General features: G+C 38.3%; 1 protein-coding gene across 7 annotated transcripts in view; it reads left to right on the top strand.

Moving 5' to 3' along the window:
• The window catches only part of LOC126236857 ((E3-independent) E2 ubiquitin-conjugating enzyme UBE2O-like), a 195,294-nt gene that overhangs the window by 26,372 nt on the left and 145,279 nt on the right, over nt 1-23,643 (top strand). For all 7 annotated transcript variants that reach the window (XM_049946472.1, XM_049946471.1, XM_049946474.1 and 4 more), the window contains exons 2-5: nt 547-720; nt 11,382-11,540; nt 16,450-16,721; nt 23,418-23,602. In XM_049946472.1, coding sequence (XP_049802429.1) covers nt 547-720; nt 11,382-11,540; nt 16,450-16,721; nt 23,418-23,602 — 790 coding nt within the window. The remainder of the gene's footprint in view (nt 1-546; nt 721-11,381; nt 11,541-16,449; nt 16,722-23,417; nt 23,603-23,643) is intronic.

Raw genomic sequence — 23,643 nt, 5'->3', positions numbered from 1 at the left:
CTGAGGCATTTTGCCTTTCATAAAGTAATGTTTAATCACCACATGAAATACTTTTTTGTCCATTTTTTGGCAATCACTGTACTTCATTGATTCACATGAATGCAAAACACAAAGAAATAGACCAATATGGCTGAAACTTGGTTTGCGTTCTTTCCAGTGATGCTACTAACTAAACATGACCTCAATACGCACCAGTGGTGCCATCTCGGCCTTTGCATGGACTCTTCAAACTCACCTCATACTAAATTGACCTTAGAGAATGCTTGAGGTACTACATTCCACAAGCACTTTGCGTATTCTCAGAATTCTGGTTAAGATTTCTTTATTGAGTGTTAGAAAAGTGTTGTATAAATAAGTGAAATTTTAAGTAGGTAAGCTGTTCTTACCTTTTATGTATTTGTTGCTCAATTATTTCTGCATATTTATTTACATAAGTTGTGGCTCCAAGATTCCATCTTAAAACTATTTATTACAGTGTATTACATGTGCATTTTGTTAGTCGTCTGATGATATTGTAAGTAGTCTGTTGTGTTTTGTTTCATTTAGGTATGTTTGGCCGATCGTTCATTGATGCCCGGTGATGTTGTTCGACGTATGGTGAAGGGCAAGGACACACAGCGTGGATATTGCCGTGACATACGAGTGACTGCGAGTGTCCAAGTCGTTGGCAGTAAGCAAGTCATTCCAAATGTCAAGAGTGAACACCTCATACCTCTGGAGGTGAGACACTTACTCAGTTTGTTTGTATTTTAATGGCCTTGAAAGTAAACAATTAGTTATCCATGGATTTTCAAATTTGTCTAAGCATGGAGAAATAATAAATAAATAAATAAATACATGTTAATATCTTTGGAAGCTTTATACAAAAGAAACCAAGTTTTACAGTGTATTGTAACTGGTGGTTTAGTTTGAGGGGAGTTCGTGGGTACCAAGAGTGTAACCAGTTGTGTAATTGAGATAACTCTGGGTATTGTTTCTTCCTTGAGTGCAGCATCTACACCTTCACCTAGACTCCGCAAATCAGGGGTATTGTTTCTTCCTTGAGTGTAGCATCTATATCTTCATCTACACCTACACCTACACCTACACCTATACTCCGCAAACCACCGTGAGGGTCATGGCATAGGATACATCCCATTGTACCAGCTATTAGGATTTCTCCCTTTCCCATTCATGTATGGGGCATAGGAAAAATTATTGTATGAATTCCCAGTGCAGTAATTATTGTAATCTTGTCCTCACAATCCCTATGTGAGTGATATGTAGTGGGTTGTAGTATATTTGTAGAGTCATCATTTAAAGGTGATTATTGAAACCTTGGTAATAGACTTTCTCTGGATAATTTATGTGTGTCTTCAAGAGTCTCCGGTATCGGTGTGCCACACCTCGCAGGTCAAACAAACCTGTGACTATTCGTGCTGCCCTTATCTGTATACATTCAATATCCCTTGTTAGTCCTATTCGGTAAGGGTCCACACACTTGAGTAATATTCGAGAAGCAGTCACACAAGTGATTTGTAAGCAATCTCTTTTGTAGACTGGTTGCACTTTCTCGGTAATCTACAAATAAACCGAAGTCTACCTTCTGCTTCACCAACAACTGAGGTTATATGATCATTCCATTTGATATCACTATGAAGTGTGAAATACATGTATTTGTATGGTTTGTCTGATTCCAACTGTGGCTCATTGATATTACAGTTGTAGGATACTATGTTCCTTTTGTTTTGTGACATGCACAATTTTACATTTCTGAGCATTAAAAACAAGTTGCCAATCTCTGCGCCACTTTGAAGTCTTAACAAGATCTGACTGAATATTTAAGTAGCTTCTTTCAGACAGTACTTCATCATAGATTACTGCATCATCTGCAAAAAGTCAGAGTTTAATATTAAATATTGTGTGCAAGGCCATTGATATACAACATTTACAACAAGTGTCCCAACACACTTTCCTGGGGCACATCTGAAGTTCCTGCTTCATCTGACAATGACTCTCTATTCAAGATAACATACTTTTCTATCCGTATCAAAAAGTCCTCAATCCAGTCACAATTTTCACTTGATACGCCATATGATCATACTTTTGACAATTAACATAGGAGTGGTACTGAGTCAGGTGCTTTCTGGAGATTGAGAAATACTGCATCTACCTGATTGTCATGATCAAAAGCTTTCAGTAGGTTGTGCATCTATTATTAATAGAATAGCTGCTTATGGTAGGATTAAGTATTGTGAATGGAGAATAAATAAATAAATATGAAACTGGAAGAAATTTTATTCATATGGATTGTAAACCAAGACAACAGCTGTCAAATAGCACAAAAACAAATCTGATTCATTTTGATTCTTCTTTTTCCACACTATTCAGACAAGTAGCTATCAAAAAATGTCATGCACTGCCTTGTGTTATGAAGTGATCTTTTGATAGCAGCCCATGTGTTCACTGTGGTACTTGTACCATCATGGGTCATAGCATGTGACAGTGAAATGCTGAAAATCCTTATCTTTCAGGCACTTTTACTCATGAAAACAGTGAAATTATTGTTGTGCATGGAAAAATGTTTTCAATAGTAATGTCCAGCAGAACAATGTTTGATCACTGGGGAGGGGGATGGGAATCATTTGTATGGTCCTCCTGGTATTCCTCCAAACCCCATCTCTCTTTCTTTTTGTTCCATCTCCCATAGTTATTTAGGCCAAACTAAGACAGAACACTGGATCACATTCAGCAGGATGACAGTTCAAACCCACACCCGGCTATCCTGATTTAGGCTTTCCATGATTTCCCTAAAGCACTTCAGGCAAATGCTGAGATGGTTCATTTGAAAGGGCAAGGGTGACTTCCTTCCGCTTCTTTCCTAACCCAATGGGACTGATTACCTTGCTGTTTGGTCCCCTCCCCCAATCAACCAACCAACCAAAGACTTGTCTGTCTCAATTATTACTACTTCACCATCAAATTTCAAATTTTGTCTGAGGCATACTTCTTCATGAATGTCCCCACAAAATTGTCTCCAATCAACAACAGTTTGCTTAGCCATTTTCAGTTTGTCGGATATAAACTCAACTCCGGACTTACTCGCCCACAAATATCTGAATTGCAGAATTGTCCCAATTTTTAATTTGCTTCTAGCAGTCCAGGACTTTTTCTGGATTGAAGACGTGGAAAAATAGCAAGTTTTGCTGCACTTCCACACTGTCATTAATAGTAACGTTACACACTTCTACAGTATTTTTGCCATCAAACTTAACACTATGCTGTCCGTCGACACCACAGTGGTGTCGTGCGCGAAATAGCAGTCAACAGCAGGCGACATCACAGTGGTGTCGTGTGCATAGTATCGCTCAGTGGCCGGCGACACCACAGTGGTGTCTTGAGCATAGTATTGCACAGTGGCCGGCGACAGCACTTTAGTATCTTTTGCATTCTGTTGGTGATTTGTTTAGGTAACAATAAGTTACACATGTCAACAAGTTTTTTGTTTTTATAAGAACTTGTGCCTGTTCATCATGACAGACGAAAGAGACAATACGATTATTTATGATGGATGTGCAGATATCTTGTCTGACTTTCTGGACGACTTGGCCTATTGGGAAGAAGACATTGGATATCAAAAAAAAATAAAAGTGAAGCAGAATCGTCGGAAGATAATGAAATACGTCCGAGAAGAATTCGGCGAAGGCTACGGTTGTCAATTGATTCGGATGAAGAAGACAGTGCACAGTGGTCAGACTTTGATTTACCAAGGACCAGTAATAAATCTGAAGTATCTCTGGGTCCAAACCTATTTCCCAAAGATACACAGAGTGTTGAGGCTATTGTAGAATTATATATTGGGAACGATCTATTTGAATTTATTAGCAAGCAACTAAATCAACAAGTACTACAGTCAAAATTGCAATAGAAGGAAACTGGATTAAAAAAGGCAAATTTGTCGACATTATGGGACCCGAACTTCGGAAATGATTGTGCTTGCTATCCTCATGGGAATTGTAAAAAAAGTAAGGATCAATGATTGCTGCTGCTGCTGCTGCTGCTGCTGTTGTTGTTGTGGTGGTCTTCAGTCCTGAGCCTGGTTTGATACAGCTCTCCATGCTACTCTATCCTGTGCAAGCTTCTTCATCTTCCAGTACCTACTGCAACCTACATCCTTCTGAATCTGTTTAGTGTATTCATCTCTTGGTCTCCCTCTATGATATTTATCCTCCATGCTGCCCTCCAATTCTAAATTGGTGATCCCTTGATGCCTCAGAATATGCCCTACCAACTGATCCCTTCTTCTAGTCAAGTTGTGCCACAAATTTCTCTTCTCTCCAATTCTATTCAGTACCTCCTCATTACTTATGTGATCTACCCATCTAATCTTCAGCATTCTTCTGTAGCACCAAATTTCGAAAGCTTCCATTCTCTTCTCGTACAAACTATTTATCGTCCACGTTTCACTTCCATACATGGCTAGACTCCATACAAATACTTTCAGAAACGACTTCCTGACACTTAAATCAATACTCGATGTTAACAAATTTCTCTTCTTCAGAAACGCTTTCCTTGCCATTGCCAGTCTACATTTTCTATCCTCTCTACTTCCACCATCATCAGTTATTTTGCTCCCCAAATAGCAGAACTCATTTGCTACTTTAAGCATCTCATTTCCTAATCTAATTACCGCAGCATCACCCGATTTAATTCGGCTACATTCCATTATCCTCGTTTTGCTTCTGTTGATGTTCATCTTATATCTTCCTTTCAAGACACTGTCCATTCCGTTCAGCTGCTCTTCCAGGTCCTTTGCTGTCTCTGTCAGAATTACAATGTCATTGGTAAACCTCAAAGTTTTTATTTCTTCTCCATGGATTTTAATTCCTACTCCAATTTTTCTTTTGTTTCCTGTACTGCTTGTTCAATATACAGATTGAATAACATCGGGGATAGGCTACAACCCTGTCTCACTCCCTTCCCAATCACTGCTTCCCTTTCATCCCCCTCGACTCTTATAACTGCCATCTGGTTTTGGTGCAAATTGTAAATAGCCTTTTGCTCCCTGTATTTTACCCCTGCCACCTTTAGAATTTGAAAGAGAGTATTCCAGTAAACATTGTCAAAAGCTTTCTCTAAGTCTACAAATGCTAGAAAAGTAGGTTTGCCTTTCCTTAATCTATTTTCTAAGATAAGTCGTAGGGTCAGTATTGCCTCACGTGTTCGAACATTTCTACGGAATCCAAACTGATCTTCCCCGAGGTTGACTTCCACCAGTTTTTCAATTCGTCTGTAAGGAATTCGTGTAAGTATTTTGCTGCCGTGACTTATTAAACTGTTAGTTCGGCAATTTTCACATCTGTCAACACCTGCTTTCTTTGGGATTGGAATTATTATGTTCTTCTTGGAGTCTGAGGGTATTTCGCCTGTCTCATACATCTTGCTCACTAGATGGTAAGAATTTGGTTAAACCTGGCTCTCCCAATTCTGTCAGTAGTTCTAATGGAATGCTGTCTACTACCGGGGCCTTGTTTCGGCTTAGGTCTTTCAGTGCTCTGTCAAACTCTTCACACAGGATCGTATCTCCCATTTCATCTTCATCTACATTCTCTTCCATTTCTATAATATTCTCCTCAAGAACATTGCCCTTGTATAGACACACTATATACTCCTTCCATCTTTCTGCTTTCCCTTCTTTGCTTAGAACCGGGTTTCCCTCTGAGCTCTTGATATTCATGCAAGTGGTTCTCTTTTCTCCAAAGGTCTCTTTAATTTTCCTGTAAGCAGTATCTAAGGTACCTCTAGTGTTATGCGCCTCTACATCCTTACATTTGTCCTCTAGCCATCCCTGCTTAGCCATTTTGCACTTCCTGTCGATCTCATTTTTGAGACGGCCTGCTTCATTTACTGCATTTTTATATTTTCTCATTTCATCAATTAAATTCTCTCTGTCTCTCTTCTGTTACCCAAGGATTTCTATTAGCCCTCGTCTTTTTACCTACTTGATCCTCTGCTACCTTCACTATTTCATCCCTCAAAGCTTCCCATTCTTCTTCTATTGTATTTCTTTCCCCCATTCTTGTCAGTCGTTCCCTAATGCTCTCGCTGAAGCTCTCTACAACCTCTGGTTCTTTCATTTTATCCAGGTCCCATCTCCTCAAATTCCCATGTCTTTGCAGTTTCTTCAGTTTTAATCTACAGTTCATAACCAATAGATTATGATCAGAGTCCACATCTGCCCCTGGAAATCTATCTGAGACCTTCCAGTATCTCCAGGCTTCTTCCATGTATACAACCTTCTTTTATGAGTCTTGAACCAAGTGTTAGCTATGATTAAGTTATGATCTGTGCAAAATTCTACTAGGTGGCTTCCTCTTTCATTCCTTACTCCCATTCCATATTCATCTAATGACTATTAAATTTTCTTCTCCCTTCACTATCTGAATAATTTCTTTTATCTCATCATACATTTCATCAATCTCTTTGTCATCTGTGGAGCTAGTTGGCATATAAACTTGTACTACTGTGATAGGTGTGGGCTTCATATCTATCTCGGCCACAATAATGCGTTCACTATGCTGTTTGTAGTAGCTTACCCATATTCCAATTTTCTTATTCGTTATTAAATCTACTCCTGCATTACCACTATTTGATTTTGTATTTATAACCCTGTATTCATCTGACCAGAAGTCTTGTTCCTTGACTAATTCCCACTATATCTAACTTTAACCTATCCATTTCCCTTTTTAAATTTTCTAACATACCTGCCCTATTAAGGGATCTGACATTCCACTCTCCGATCTGTAGAACGCCAGTTTTCTTTCTCCTGATAACATCATCCTCCTGAGTAGTCCCCACCCGGAGATGCGAATGGGGGGACTATTTTACCTCCGGAATATTTTACCGAAGAGGACGCCATCATCATTTACCTATACGGTAAAGCTGCATGCCCTCAGGAAAAATGATGGCTGTAGTTTCCCCTTGTTTTCAGTCATTCGCAGTACCAGCACAGCAAGTTCGTTTTGGTTAGTGTTACAAGGCCAGATCAGTCAATCATCCAGACTGTTGCTCCTGCAACTACTGAAAACGCTGCTACCCTTCTTCAGGTACCACTCGTTTGTCTGGCCTCTCAACAGATACCCCTCCGTTGTGGTTGCACCTACGGTATGGCTATCTGTATCGCTGAGGCACGCAACCCTCCCCACCAACGGCAAGGTCCATGGTTCATGGGGGGGATCAGTGATTATTGGCCAACAAATCCATTGAGAGACACACAGATACTTCGCAAAATTATGTCCCACAACCAGTTCAGACAAATATCATCGTTTTCACATTTTTCCAATAACAACAACAACAACAATAATAAACTGGATAATGCCAACCAGCTTTTCAAAGTGCAATTCATTATTGATTGTTTTTTCAAAGAGTTTAAAGGAACTTTTAATATAAGTAAAAACATCTTAATTGATGAGGGATGACATTGTGGCATGGTTGGTTAAATTTTAAAGTTCACAATCCGTCAAAAATTATGAAATATGGCATACTCATTCGGATGCTGTGTGATTCGAGTACGGGATACATTTCCTCATTCAAGATATATTTCGGTGCTGGACAGCCTTTAGCAAAAACAGTGATGGAACTGTTGGCACCTTATTATGGAAAGTGGCATCACCTCTACGTATATAATTATTATAACAGTGTATAACTTGGAGAGAAGTTACTTGAAAAGAAAATTCGAGTTTGTGGAACGATGCGGCAAAATAGAGGATTCCGAAAAAATTAAAGCACATAAAAGTCAATGAGTTTGAAGCTTGTCATCAACAGAAAGGTGAAGTACACGCAAGGGTATGGAGAGCTTAGAAAACGAAAATGATAAGAATAATCTCTACAATAGATGTCATTTTGACTGACACTGAAAGAAAATGTTGAAAGACCAACTGCACAATAAAAAACTTGGAAGTGTATTGGACTACAACAGATACATGAAAGGAGTGGATCGGGCAGACCAATATTAGAGTTTTTACCCTATATACAGAAAAACTATAAAATTGTCAAAAAAGGTTTGCATGTACCTCTGTAATTGCACATCATTTAATGCATTCCGTACATGTCAGTATTTCAGTGCAGGACACAAGTGTCTCCAATTTCACGATTGTGTATTGAAAGTGTCTGATTTGTGGATAAAAGACCATGTACCTGCTTCTGAGCAAAACTTGGAGGTTGCTACTACATCGCATACGACTCATCATGATCTAGTTGACAGACTTTCCAGACACGCAAAGCAACACCAACTAATACTTGTTTCCAAAACGAATAAACGAAAATGAAGAAATTACCATGTATGTGCCAGAAACAAAAGAACAACAACAAACAACTTAGTGTGCAAGTCTTGTGGAGTTGTATTACATCTTGAAGACTGTTTTACTGCATATCATATGAAGGAGAAATACTAAATACCGAGGACAGTGCAAATAAATATATGAAACAAACAAATTTTGTATTTATTTACGTATGTATATCTTCGAAATTTCATGGAAGTAGTAGAACAGGATTGAGAACCTATGAGAAGTAACGATGAGATTAATAAAACTTAACAATTTATAATCTACCAATAATGTCAAGGACAGCTGGTGACAAGCCAGGTAATCTGAATTAGTGCTGCTGATGCCAAGCGAATAAATTTGTGCGAGACGTGCAGATGGCAAAGTGTTAATACTTTTTCATTCTTTTGGAATTGAAACAGTGACAAATCCCACCATACTGCATTACCATGGAGCCCAAATAAATGAGAGCAGTCTGTTTAATAGAATTCTTAACAATAATTAAAAAAAATATCTGAACAAAGCCGTGAATAAACAGCTTACAAGAGAATGTTTTCAGTTTCAGCACTAGAAGTAAATTGCCTCTCTTCTCGCATCTCATTAGTTTCGTGAAAGTATCATTCTACTCACTACGCAAAACTTACACATTGCCAATATATGAGCAGTACAGAAAGTCCACTGTGTCTACCACTGACCCTGATCTGCGGTTGGGAAAGTGATGGTGGCTGAGAGTGCATAACCTGTTGATGTAGAAAACTGTTTGATTATTGTTGCACCAACAATCCATCTCAATTTGTATACCATTTGTGATGTGGGAAGGTTGTATCTTTGAATAAATCATTCTTTGTGTAAAGACTACATGAAACACAGTATTTTATAGCAGTAAAAGATATTGGCAGAATTAAAAAAATTCTTCTGTATCCGTGGCATTGTAACAGTTGGTGATACATCTGTGCACTAGTGTAACATTATCTTGTGGCGTGAAATTACCACCTATTTCAGAGTGAAGGATGTGTGTAATCATGAAAAATGTCATCCACGTGCATCTAGTAATGCCATATGAGAATAGTGGGAATCTCTGTACCTTTCTAAAAGTGTACCATGATATACACAGACATTGCCACATCCAGAAGCTTCCTTGTAATAGATGTTTAAAAGATGATGAAGGCTGTTGGGTTCTTGCAAATCAAAGTAAGGCTACTGTCATTTTTAAAGCTGAACCACGACTTGTCAAGAAAGAGAATGAGCTGCCATTGAGGCTGTTTCAGTTCGCATGTCCATTGCAAACATTTACTCCTGCAACAGATAGTGAGTGGTAGACATTTCACTCCTCATCTCATATACACCAAAAACTTGTGGGTAGAATTTGTTACTAGTATGCGATCAGTTTAGCATGATCTTAGTTTTATTATTTTTCCCTCACTGAGCAACACACTGGCAAGACAGTAGTTCAGATCCCCAACTGGCCATCCAGATTTAGATTTCCTGTAGTTTTCCATAGTTACGTAAATCAAATTCCAGGATGATTCCCTTGGCAAGGAGAAGTTCAGTTCCCTTCGCTATTCTGAAAATATGTTCTGTATCTAACAACCTTATTGTTGACAGGATTTTAATTCATAATTTTTTTCTTTTCCAGTTGTCCTTCATCACAGTGAATATGATGATGATAATTTCCCAACACATTTGAATACCATAGTTATGAGCAGTGCCCGTATGTCTCACAGTATGATCTCCCACTATCAGATACGCAATTTTGTGGTGTATACAGATAAGAAAAGTTGACTGCAGCATTAGTGAGTTGCACAAGATGATTTGATGAAGCACTACTATAATAACAGGCTCAAATTTACTGTCATTTTTTCCTGAGTTAATGCTCCTTTTGATAAGCTTTCTTCTTTTATCCACACCTTGAACTTTGTTTTGGTTTGGGTAATGGCACTGAAATATTTAATTAGAATGAAAGTTGTAAGCACTTCACTCCAAAGATGGCTTCTGTACTTGAGATTAATGCAGAAACATGAAGAAATATTTGCAGTAATAATTAATGGTTTGGGAAATGAAACCTGCACAGTTGTGGATGTACACAATAAAAACACTGTGATTATTTAAAATAAGGGAAAGGCAACCAAAAGAGCAAGAGATTGAAAGCTAGTGTTAACTGTTTTCTAATATGTGTTTCTGTGTGCTGTGCACGAGTCACCTGTAGGTAAGTGGTTGCCTTTCTCTTGTTTTATTTTTCTGCTCAGGAGTTTCCATTACTGTAACTCTGTGGTTAAATTTTAAAGGATGTTGATAGTATTACAGTAGAATTTTCATTTACTTATTTTGCACTGCAAAATGGCACAACACACACCTCCAATACAGCAGATACATTGTTAATGTTGGTTGTGGCTGGAGATTTTGATATACTTTTCGTCATGGTTTTCCACCCGTGTATCCTACTTCACGTGACTGTCTTATAGGGGGTGTTCCAGTAGGAATGGTCAGTACTTAGGGATATGACTGGAACAATGATTTGAAGCAAGAAATTTTAGTAAACATGGATCTTAAGGGCTGCTATGAAACACATCCCTCTTACTGAACAACTGCTCAGAGCTCGTAAGGTATGCGTTTTAGAACCCATCTTTACTAGACTATTTGGCTTCAAATTACAATTCCTGTTGTATCCCTGCATTTTGAATACTCCTCCTGTGACAACCTGTATAGCTTAATCCACAGTTTAATGATGTAAGAGAAAGAGAGGTAGCCAGACCTGGTTTGAATCCTTATTAACAGCCAATATTTTGTTACAGTGGCCAACATGAGTGATGATTTTTAGGCTTTTTGTGCAACTTGGTGGCATTCAATTTCCAGTTCAGAAAATGCCATATGCAGTCAAAATACAAAACCATGCACAAAAAGTCTGCAAGACTCAGTCAGATACCACACAAATGGGGAACATTAGGTTAACTGACAACTTTGGCAACAGGAAGGGCAGACAGACAGACAGACAGACAGACAGACAGACAACTTCTGTCCCTGACTTTTTTGTCCTTATAAGATGATTACATCCATTATTAAGTGATATTTATTGTGTTGTAGGAGTTTGCAGCTGATATTGCTGCCTGTCTTGATTCCTGGGTAGGAGGAATAAAAACTGTGCAATCTAAACTTCAGCTACGCTGTGCTGATGGGTCTCGATGTGTTGTGAATGACATTGATGCATGTGGTTTAGAAGACTTCAATGAAAAGCGAGATTGTGTAAGTATTGTATATTAATGAAATACGCACTGAAGTTTGTAGAAAGTTATATGAGAATCAGTGAAGTTGAAACTTTCATTTATGAGCAAATACAAATTAATAAACCTACTTTCAACTTGGTGTGTGTGTTTGTAGTAAATGCTTAGTAGCAAGAGAGCAACAGAGAAAAGTAGCTCCATATTTGTGTCTGTTATCTTCTTCTTTATTTGTTGTTTATGCTACCTGCATGAAAAGCTTGTGATGATAATGAAATTTATTATGCGGTATCGTTTCTTAATGCTTGTTTACTACACAACATTAATTTTGAAATATCTATCCTATATGTGACCTGCATGTTCAACTGCCACAAAGGGGCCCTGGCTTCAGTACTTAATAACATCTGTGAGTTTTACTTCGCTGTAACAGGATCCACTCAGCTTTTTGGAGATAAGTGAGGAACCAGTTTAACGGGGATAAATTTCCTTCTCAGAGTCTTGAACTTTTGTTTGAATTTTCATAGCAAATGAAGATTAACTGGGCACGTGACATTATCAAATTGTCTAGTATGAGGTCTAATTTTGCAAAAAAAGGAAAGAAAAGAAAAGGTTCGATTGATTAAAAGTAAGCAGTATAATCAAGGGGAAAAAAATAATGATTTGAGTCCCGTCCAGCATAAATTTTCATTGTCGGCATTCCTTTATACACCTGATTATTCTTCGTATTTGCAACTGTGAATACATTTCATATATTTCATAATGGCTGTAGTTGTCACAGTGCCTGTTCTTCTGGACATGCATGTATGTCTGAAGGGACATTGCATTGTATTTCTTAATAACACAGGCACTGCAATATCAGCTTTTGCTAGCAGTGTAAATGAAGTGCAAAATGTTCATATCTTAAAGACGTAGCTACTTTACACATAAAAGGTGACTTTGCTGTGATACTTAACTGCCATAAAAATTTTATCAGGTTAAAAAGAAAACTTTATAAAAAGTCAAATGTTTTGTGAGATGATTTGTATAAAAGTAAGAAATAAAATACAATGCAGAAACTTTGACATGCCCATTGAATTATGCTTTCAATCATGTACAGAAATGGAGGTGCCAGTTGAGAATTTAAAGCTCATTGTTTAACTTACAGTCTCAGTATTTCAAAGAGTATTAGAGGATATTTGTCTTAAGGGTTGTGTAGGCTCTGCAGTCTTTTCAGCTGCACATGATTTCAAGTATCATTTAAAGGAGCATTAAATGTTACTTTAATGTCTTTGATTTCTTGCTGTTAGGCAAATTATTCCATAAAACATTTGATCTCTCTCTCTCTCTCTCTCTCTCTCTCTCTCTCTCTCTCTCTCTCTCTTTTTCCTCCCCTCCGCTAATGGAGTAGTTTATGAAATATGATAAAGTAAAATAGGCTTTCCAGTTTATAGTTACATTTATATTTACATTTAGATAGTGTCTATCATTTTACAAATACCAATGTAGAAAGTGCATATAATTCTTATGGCAAACAATATTGGACTTCCAGAGGTTTTTGGAGTGCAAACAAGGGACCATAATTTATAGCACAGCTTGTAATCTAATGAAGTTGCAACAGCACTTGGGAGACAAACAGCTGCAAAATGAATGTAATACCTTCTGCATATGGACTAATTTAGAACAACACACAGTGTAAGGACTTCGTGAATGGTTATGCAATTGTTGATAATATTTTGGAGCCATGAGCTCACATACACCCGTTACAATGTGAGCTGACTCCAATTGTGGGGTGGAATTATGCATCCACATCCAATTAAACATGATGATAAAATTTTGGTTCTGTCAGAATGCTTGATCTTGGCTCATAATTGAATTTTAATGTCAACCAGAAGTGGAAGCTCCAATTGGTACCTGGTATGTACCAATTTTGAAAAATGCAAATGGCTGTGTTTACTGTTTCTGCTAGAGACAGATGTTCAGTGGTCGAAAATAGCTTGTATGTAGTTTCGTCAAGCTCCTTTTTTTCTATCTCTTAAATGTTCACAGGCATGGTTGCTGTTTGTCTAGAAAAGTAATATCTGTGACTGTGAGTATTGTTAATAGATGGGTGATAATTTTTAACATGTGTGCACCTTTGTGCCTCGTTGTGACATAGTACCACGTCAGATTATGTGCTTATAAGCAGAAGTTTCCTGTCACCCCAAATAAAGTATTTTCAGAAATCGTGCTTCACAACAGTTTATGATTTGTTGCTGTCGGCCATTTAGATTCCAGCCTGCAGTGCTGTGAGCTATAATAGACATCTTTGCCTGTTGTAAGATGTGACTAAAGGAGTTGTATATTTAGCTAAAGTTTTATGCTGAGAACTCTGCCATTATTAAGACTCTTATACATTTTAGCTCATTTTAAAGTCTTTGCCTCTACCTTTTTAGCTTAAATATCACAGAAGTGCGGGCCATTTGGGGAAGGACACCTTAGGAGGAGCATAATCTATCCACCATGCATTGTGGTGTTCTGCACTGACTATTAGAGTAGATTTATGTTCGCAATGGAATCCAGCAAGCTAACCAACCTGTTGTTGGAGAGAGGGGGTTGTCAGGTATCCTTATGGTTGTAACCCACCCCTGACAATGCAGGGATCACATTGCTGATGCACGAGATGTAACCTCCCCACGTGTGCCAAGGAGTAGGTGTCTGTCTAGTTTGGGGCACCAGGATTCCAGATAAAGGCTGCTATACCAGGTAGCTCCAGGGGAGAGCCTCTGATCAGAATGGCATCAGGGCGAACATTCGCATTGAAATGGGTCCAACTCACACACACCAATGGTTGTGCAACATGGATGTCGAAATGGATAGAAAGCAAGATTTTAATGCAGAGGCATACAGTCCCATGATGTTTTCCTCTTTTGCGACGTCATGAGATGAGAGTCGGGCAAGGAGGATGGAAGTGGACAGTTTGCTCAGTTCTTGGTACACTACAGAACTGATAAAGAATCTTTTGCAACAACATAGTCACTGCTTTTCATTGAAAATATTGGTTATTGTGTCATAGAAGTTGCTACATTGTAGATGATGTGAAGTGGATCTTTGCTGATTAGAACATTGAACACCAACCAATTGAAGCACTTCAGGCATGTGACAACTCATGGATGTACTAGTTACTATCTCCCCTCATAACAGATTCAACAGCATTCAAGTAGCACCTTCCATTTGGATCTAAAGTTACAAATAGGTCAAGAACTGTGTGCTAACTTAGAGTGGTGTGGAGATCATGCTGATCATCACGTCCAGAGAGGACTCAAGGATAATAGGGTGGACAGTGGAAATTTTTACACGGGATAGTTAAGGTCACAGGTTTGTAGGTGTGTTGTCAAAGCCCTCTTTCCCTCCTCCTATGAGATGTTTTTGTTGCCAGAGGTTTGGATACATGTAGTCCGACTGCACTAATGACAGTGCTTGTCAGACATGTGGCAGGACAACGCATGAGGGCAGCCCTTGCAAATAACCTTTCACATGTGTATCCTACACAGAATACCATCCCCCTTGTTTGCCACCATGTTCAGTTGTAAAGAGGGAGAAGAAAATCTAGGAATATGAACCAGTTGACCTCCTTATCAAGATGCCAAGAAAAAGTTTGAATGACACATCCCAATTGATGACAATGCTATAGGTAGTAGTCGGACTGCAAGAATGACCCATGTAGATCATGCCATTGTGGAAGAAGAGCTAGGTACAAGACCTGTTGATAACCCATCCCCCTCCCCCTGCCTCTCTCCCTAGCACATCCTGTTGCAGTTCCTTTGCAGTCTTATTATGCCCTGTTACAGGCAGAGCCATCTGCGTATTGTAAAAAACCTCTTCCCCCATCATTGTGCACTACACACAACTCCTCTTCCTGCAACTAGAATGAGTTTACCAGTGCTATAGTTCTATCCCATGTGCTTGCTGCTTTTCCATCTCTACCTTCACCTGTATGTAACAAAAATGAAACAAAAATCATAAGAAACATCACAGATGATGGCTGTGATACTCGTAAGGAGAAAATCGTGAAAGGTGAGGATGTAAAGCTCAATAGTATTAAATTTCTTCCATTACAAATTTATTAATTTAGTTTGGATAAATAGTACCAGAATAAAGCTGCTGAAATACGTAAACTTCTGATATTTTTAAACATGGCTGATATTAAAACTTAAAAAAAGCTGATGTGGTTTGCTTAATTCTGTTGTATATTATGTGCTCTCGTATTTTTGGACATCTCCTCTAGCCAACTTTTTTCATTGTTTAAAAGTTTTTAGTTATTTATGTTGCAAATTGAAGAAAGAATTTGTTATCCAAGTACTCTTCCTCATTATATTTATTCCATAATGAAATTAGTTGTAAATAATAGATATTTTTTTCAACTAGCAGCTGAGTTCATAAAATCAGTACTGGGAAAAAGAACAACCTACATAAAGACTCAAAGCTACTTACTTTTGTCCATTAAGGTGTCCATTTTTCAGAAATTTGTATTTTAAATTATTTTTGGGCAACTGTAAAAATGTTCAGAAACTAGAAAGAACAGTTTAATGTGGGCATTTTGGGCCTAGTTGGTTTCACCTAGTCTGTTGATGAAGTTCTTGGAACCAGTTTATGTATACATTTTCGTGTATAAGAAATCATTGTAAATTTGTTCATTTGATACTGCGTGGTTTAGTTGCTTGGGTATTATGCTTCAGTATGCAAATATTTACATACCTATAAAAAGAATTGTCTATTTTTAATTGAACATTAATTTTTAATTCAATTGTCCTTATCTGTGAGGTCCACGTCACTTGAGAACATCCACAGAATGCTCCTTGCTACAGCTCAAAGGAATGAACAAAATGCTTAATCTCGCAACATTCAATTATCCCGTGTTATGTAGTAGGTTGTTGTATTCCAGTTTAAAGTTGTATCTTGATCATTTGATTTTTCAGGAATGTGAGTTTCCTGGTCACCGTGAAGACTTTTACCCAGGCCAAACTCTGTGGGGACCTCTACATTGTTTAGAAGAAGCTGATTGGGTTCACTGTACAAAAGAAATGAAGGCAATGCGTTCGAAACCTAACAAATTTATCAAAGTAGTGGTTGAAGAAGTTAAAACTGAAAGTGTTGGCGTGCACTGGCAGTGTCGTGCATATTCCCGTGAAGGAGCAGGCAATGACAAGGAGCAGCCTAAATTTTTAGTGCAGGGAGAAGACTTGAAAAGGTTTGTACCCTTTCTGTTCTGTTATTTAAGTTAACTTGTAATTAAAAGCTATTAGATTTTTGTGTACTTGAAAATGAGTTTCACTGTTTTGCACATCTTCTGAAACCATACTGATCTTTCCCAGTATCTCATCAATTTTTCAATCTGTTGTTTTGTGTATTAGTTTTGACAAAACTTACAAATCTGAGTCATTACAGAATTCTATTGTTCTTAGATTTGTCTAAATATATATTCTTCATCACAATATAACACTGCTTTTTGTGAATTTGGTGATGAGCCTTACATTTCATAAATGTTGGGCACTAGAGTTAATAGCTGTTTGTTTCCTATATGGCTCACTATTTTTAGTAACTCCACAAGCATTCATTTATTCCCATTAAAATTATGGGGCATGTGTGATGTACTCCTGTCATAGATGTGCCTTTCTTCTGCACTTAATAATGGCTTTCCAGTTGCATTATGTCAGTTACAATCTTGACTTCTTACTTGTTTGAAATTAAGTGTGATCTTGTAATAGCAGTACGTTTTCTCAGAAACTATGTTTTTCAGTTTCGTAATTACTTTATAACATTCATGTCAGTTTTTTGCATTTTTTGTTTCTTTTATAAGTGATATGTTGGCTGTGGTGGTCTAGAAAGTAGATCACTAGAATCTGGCCATCTAGGTACTGTCAACTCAGTAGCACTGGTCTTTCTCAGGGCTAAAAGATGGCTGGGGTCATGAGCCCACTACCCGCCCCATCATAGTGCCGCAGTGAAGAAAGGTTGTAATATACCTATAGTCAGGCCATAGCCTGGTCACGGGCTTGCACCAGAGACTTTACATTCATCAGTTTGTTCTGACAGTACTTTATGAATATGCACGAACCTATATTGTCTTGTGATTTGAATTCCCACAATGTTGGGGTCCTCTCAAACAGGTACAATGAACTGGTGTTTGGTAACTTGGCTTTACAAATGACTGATCTATTAATTTATGTTGCCTAATCGTAGAGGATAAAATCAGCTTTCCTCTGTGGTAAAGGCAAACTTTAAGTCACTATAAACAAATCAATTGTGCAATCCCAACCATTTGTTTAAACTACTGTTTCATTGAGCATTCATTACCAAGATCTGTAATGATAATGTATGTTAACTTAATGTGTCTGTGACCTGCTTGAGAACCTTACAGTAATTGTGCAGTATGCTATTGAGTATGACAAATAATTGACAAGACAGAAGTATAATTGGGTGTTTGTTAAGGAAATGTAATAGGACTGCTAGTATTCTCACTGTATACAAACATCTTATTGTTCAGGGACAGTGCTGTTTTCAACCTGAAGGTATTGTAATTGGTGAGTGTGTGAACAGTCCTCCTACTTGGTGTATAAAATGTCAGCAATTTTTAAATCTGAACATGTGAAAATAAGTACTTGATTACAAACTCAAGTAGGCATGAGAGCAGACATTGAATGATTTCTTAGTGATATTGCTAGAATTATAACAGGTTAGTAAAACCCCTTCCCCCATGAACCATGGACCTTGCCGTTGGTGGGGAGGCTTGCGTGCCTCAGCGATACAGATGGCCGTACCGTAGGTGCAACCACAACGGAGGGGTATCTGTTGAGAGGCCAGACAAACATGTGGTTCCTGAAGAGGGGCAGCAGCCTTTTCAGTAGTTGCAGGGGCAACAGTCTGGATGATTGACTGATCTGGCCTTGTAACATTAACCAAAACGGCCTTGCTGTGCTGGTACTGCGAACGGCTGAAAGCAAGGGGAAACTACAGCCGTAATTTTTCCCGAGGACATGCAGCTTTACTGTATGATTAAATGATGATGGCGTCCTCTTGGGTAAAATATTCCGGAGGTAAAATAGTCCCCCATTCGGATCTCCGGGTGGGGACTACTCAAGAGGAAGGCGTTATCAGGAGAAAGAAAACTGGCATTCTACGGATCGGAGCGTGGAATGTCAGATCCCTTAATCGGGCAGGTAGGTTAGAAAATTTAGAAAGGGAAATGGATAGGTTAAAGTTAGATATAGTGGGAATTAGTGAAGTTCGGGGGCAGGAGGAACAAGACCTTTGGTCAGGTGATTACAGGGTTATAAATACAAAATCAAATAGAGGTAATGCAGGAGTTGGTTTAATAATGAATAAGAAAATAGGAGTGCGGGTAAGCTACTACAAACAGCATAGTGAAAACATTATTGTGGCCAAGATAGACACAAAGCCCATGCCTACTACAGTAGTACAAGTTTATATGCCAACTAGCTCTGCAGATGATGAAGAAATTGATGAAATGTATGACGAGATAAAAGAAATTATTCAGGTAGTGAAGGGAGACGAAAATTTAATAGTCATGGGTGACTGGAATTCGTCAGTAGGAAAAGGGAGAGAAGGAAACATAGTAGGTGAATATGGATTGGGGGGAAGAAATGAAAGAAGAAGCCTCCTTGTAGAATTTTGCACAGAGCATAACTTAATCATAGCTAACACTTGGTTCAAGAATCATAAAAGAAGGTTGTATACCTGGAAGAATCCTGGAGATACTAATAGGTATCAGATAGATTATATAATGGTAAGACAGAGATTTAGGAACCAGGTTTTAAATTGTAAGACATTTCCAGTGGCAGATGTGGATTCTGACACAATCTATTGGTTATGAACTGCAGATTGAAACTGAAGAAACTGCAAAAAGGTGGGAATTTAAGGAGATGGGACCTGGATAAACTGAAAGAACCAGAGGTTGTAGAGAGTTTTAGGGAGAGCATAAGGGAACAATTGACAGGAATGGGGGAAAGAAATACAGTAGAAGAAGAATGGGTAGCTCTGAGGGATGAAGTAGTGAAGGCAGCAGAGGATCAAGTAGGTAAAAAGACGAGGGCTAATAGAAATCCTTGGGTAACAGAAGAAATATTGAATTTAATTGATGAAAGGAGAAAATTTAAAAATGCAGTAAATGAAGCAGGCAAAAGGGAATACAAACGTCTCAAAAATGAGTTCGACAGAAAGTGCAAAATGGCTAAGCAGGGATGGCTAGAGGACAAATGTAAGGATGTAGAGGCTTGTCTCACTAGGGGTAAGATAGATACTGCCTACAGGAAAATTAAAGAGACCTTTGGAGAGAAGAAAACCACTTGTATGAATATCAAGAGCTCAGATGGCAACCCAGTTCTAAGCAAAGAAGGGAAGGCAGAAAGGTGGAAGGAGTATGTAGAGGGTTTATACAAGGGTGATGTTCTTGAGGACAATATTATGGAAATGGAAGAGGATGTAGATGAAGCTGAAATGGGAGATAAGATACTGCGTGAAGAGTTTGACAGAGCACTGAAAGACCTGAGTCGAAACAAGGCCCCGGGAGTAGACAACATTCCATTAGAACTACTGATGGCCTTGGGAGAGCCAGTCATGACAAAACTCTACCATCTGGTGAGCAAGATGTATGAGACAGGCGAAATACCCACAGACTTCAAGAAGAATATAATAATTCCAATCCCAAAGAAAGCAGGTGTTGACAGATGTGAAAATTACCGAACTATCAGTTTAATAAGTCACAGCTGCAAAATACTAACGCAAATTCTTTACAGACGAATGGAAAAACTGGTTGAAGCGGACCTAGTAGAAGATCAGTTTGGATTCCGTAGAAATGTTGGAACACGTGAGGCAATACTAACCTTACGACTTATCTTAGAAGAAAGATTAAGAAAAGGCAAACCTACGTTTCTAGCATTTGTAGACTTAGAGAAAGCTTTTGACAACGTTAACTGGAATACTGTCTTTCAAATTCTGAAGGTGGCAGGGGTAAAATACAGGGAGCGAAAGGCTATTTACAATTTGTACAGAAACCAGATGGCAGTTATAAAGAGTCGAGGGGCATGAAAGGGAAGCAGTGGTTGGGAAAGGAGTGAGACAGGGTTGTAGCCTCTCCCCGATGTTATTCAATCTGTATATTGAGCAAGCAGTAAAGAAAACAAAAGAAAAATTCGGAGTAGGTATTTAAAATCCATGGAGAAGAGGTTCGCTGATGACATTGTAATTCTGCCAGAGACAGCAAAGGACTTGGAAGAGCAGTTGAACGGAATGGACAGTGTCTTGAAAGGAGGATATAAGATTAACATCAACAAAAGCAAAACGAGGATAATGGATTGTAGTCGAATTAAGTTGGGGGATGCTGAGGGAATTAGATTAGGTAATGAGACACTTAAAGTAGTAAAGGAGTTTTGCTATTAGGGGAGCAAAATAACTGATGATGGTTGAAGTAGAGAGGATACAAAATGTAGACTGGCAATGGCAAGGAAAGCGTTTCTGAAGAAGAGAAATTTGTTAACATCGAGTATAGATTTAAGTGTCAGGAAGTCGCTTCCAAAAGTATATCTATGTAGTGTAGCCATGTATGGAAGTGAAACATGGACGATAACTAGTTTGGACAAGAAGTGAATAGAAGCTTTCGAAATGTGGTGCTACAGAAGAATGCTGAAGATTAGATGGGTAGATCACATAACTAATGAGGAGGTAATGAATAGGATTGGGGGGAAGAGGAGTTTGTGGCACAACTTGAACAGAAGAAGGGATCTGTTGGTAGGACATGTTCTGAGGCACCAAGGGATCACCAATTTAGTATTGGAGGGCAGTGTGGGGGGTAAAAATCGTAGAGGGAGACCAAGAGTTGAATACACTAAGCAGATTCAGAAGGATGTAGGTTGCAGTAGGTACTGGGAGATGAAGGAGCTTGCACAAGATAGAGTAGCATGGAGAGCTGCATCAAACCAGTCTCAGGACTGAAGACAACAACAACAACAACAACAATCACGGAAGGCTAAAATAGGTTATTAGTTTCACATTTTATGTCCACCTTTTTGACCGTAAAGCATTAATCGCGTTGCAGAACAATGAAGTTATTTTTGTCGGTTTGCTAAAGAGATTTGGCTTTTATTAAATCTTTTCCGTTGAGGCAGTCAATTTATTTGAAACAAAGTGTTTAATTTCACACTGTTGGCTGGTTTCAACTGCTGCATTAAAAGTGCACGTATGGCATTATGCCATAATAAAGAACCAAACGTGAGATAATACAGTACTGGTACTCCAAGAAAGTAATGTTTTTCACATAGGAACATAGGGTTTCCTGTACCATCGCAGCTGCGCAAGCACGGTGACGCCCGTTATCTGGCTCCCTCTGACAACTGCTGATATGAACCGATTTCTAACAGGTTGTGGGAAAATGTTGTGATTGGTGGTTTGAAAAGTATTACATTCAAAGTAAATTTCTGTGGTTTGAAAAGTGTTACATTCAAAGTAAATTTCTGTGGTTTGAAAAGTGTTACATTCAAAGTAAATTTCCGTTCACGCAAGATGAACTATGTGGGAGAATGTATGATGAATTTCTTAAATCACAAAGCGTTTGACTCTCATTTAAAAATCCACTCTTTGAGGACGACCAGTTAGAAGAATTTCGAGCCCAGAAGATCAGACATTTACATTGTTATTAAAAATTTACTGGCACATTTGTGTGATGTATCTTAAAATGTAACATGTGCATAAAAGATCAACATTATATTTGGAAGCTTAGCTTCTCTTCCAGTTTATTAATCTTCTTATGTGAATGCTATGTATATTAATGTAAACCATTAACTTATCTTATTTGTGTGTTCGTGCTACTTAAAGAGTGATCTTGCTGTTGTCTGACTGCATCACATGTCTTCTGCTGTCATCAGCTGGTGAGATCACGTGACATCAGCTATGACTGGCTTACAAAAGTGCATCGCAATCTCAATTTCAATGCTACGGAAAGTGACATGTGTTGTGTTGGAATTCAGATTAATACCTTTGCAATATGAAAAATGCAGCATACATTTTGCTTCACATCAAAGGTCTTTCAAAACATGCCCCCCCCCCCCCCCTCCCCCCAAGTGTCGTTTTCTAAGGTGCCGGGAAATTCTACGTCTGTATATAAAACCATAAACATTCAAAGGATTGATGAGTTTTACAGTGCCGAGGAAAAGTATACTGTCACTTAACTCAGAAAAAGTGTATTTTCGCCTGGGAGAAAGTGTATTTTTAACCGGGAAATCCGGGAATTTTTTTTGCTTGTCCACATATAAACCCTGTAAAGAGAACTGAAAACCAATAACTTACCAGCTGCTGACATATTGACATTTGATCTGCTTGTGCCTGTTAAGTAGGTGTTTCATAGACGTTAAATTTATGTGGCAAAAGTCAGATATACAAGGTTAAATAGAGAAAACAAATGAACATTGAAATTTTGAAATATGGGTAAAGAGTAAATCTTTGTGAAATTCTCAAATAAGGATTAACTTACATAAAATAGAAACAAATGCATGCTTCATGACCGGGGTTATGAGTAACTGAATCCACTTTCCCTTCTTCCCTTTCTTTCCCCTCTCTCCTCCCTGATGAAGGAACATTTGTTCCGAAAGCTAGGAACGTAAATTTTCGGTTCTGTTTTTTGTGTGTGTATCGGCTGTACTGAGCTGAGGTAAGTACTGACCAGCCCCTCTATCTTTTTGTTAGTATTTGTTTCACATCTTTATATGAGATTTTCCATTAATCATAAAATAGAAACAAGCAGTTTTAAAATTATCTATTCATAAACATCAGAGGGGGGGGAAAAATGTATGCTACTTTACATTAGCATTTTTCATGTACAGTGTTGTTCATCTTGTCCAAATAAATCAGCTGATATCCGACATCCTTTTTTCAGACTGAAATTGCTGAATGTGTTTGAACCTTGCACATTGCAAGTTGGTGACCGAAATTTCTATACCTTCCGTGATGAGGATACAGTCATCACCAAGGAACAGTGGAGGCGATCTCAACGTGAGCTTATACTGTCATCAAATACAATTGTCAATGGTCCAAATAAGAGGAGCACAAGGCGGCCACGTGGTAATCATTTTTTGTTAATGACTTTCTCCAGTAGTCTCGCA

This window comes from Schistocerca nitens, chromosome 2 (assembly GCF_023898315.1).
Source record: "Schistocerca nitens isolate TAMUIC-IGC-003100 chromosome 2, iqSchNite1.1, whole genome shotgun sequence".
Classification (NCBI taxonomy): Eukaryota; Metazoa; Arthropoda; class Insecta; order Orthoptera; family Acrididae; genus Schistocerca; species Schistocerca nitens.
This window is presented reverse-complemented; position numbering and strand designations above follow the sequence as displayed.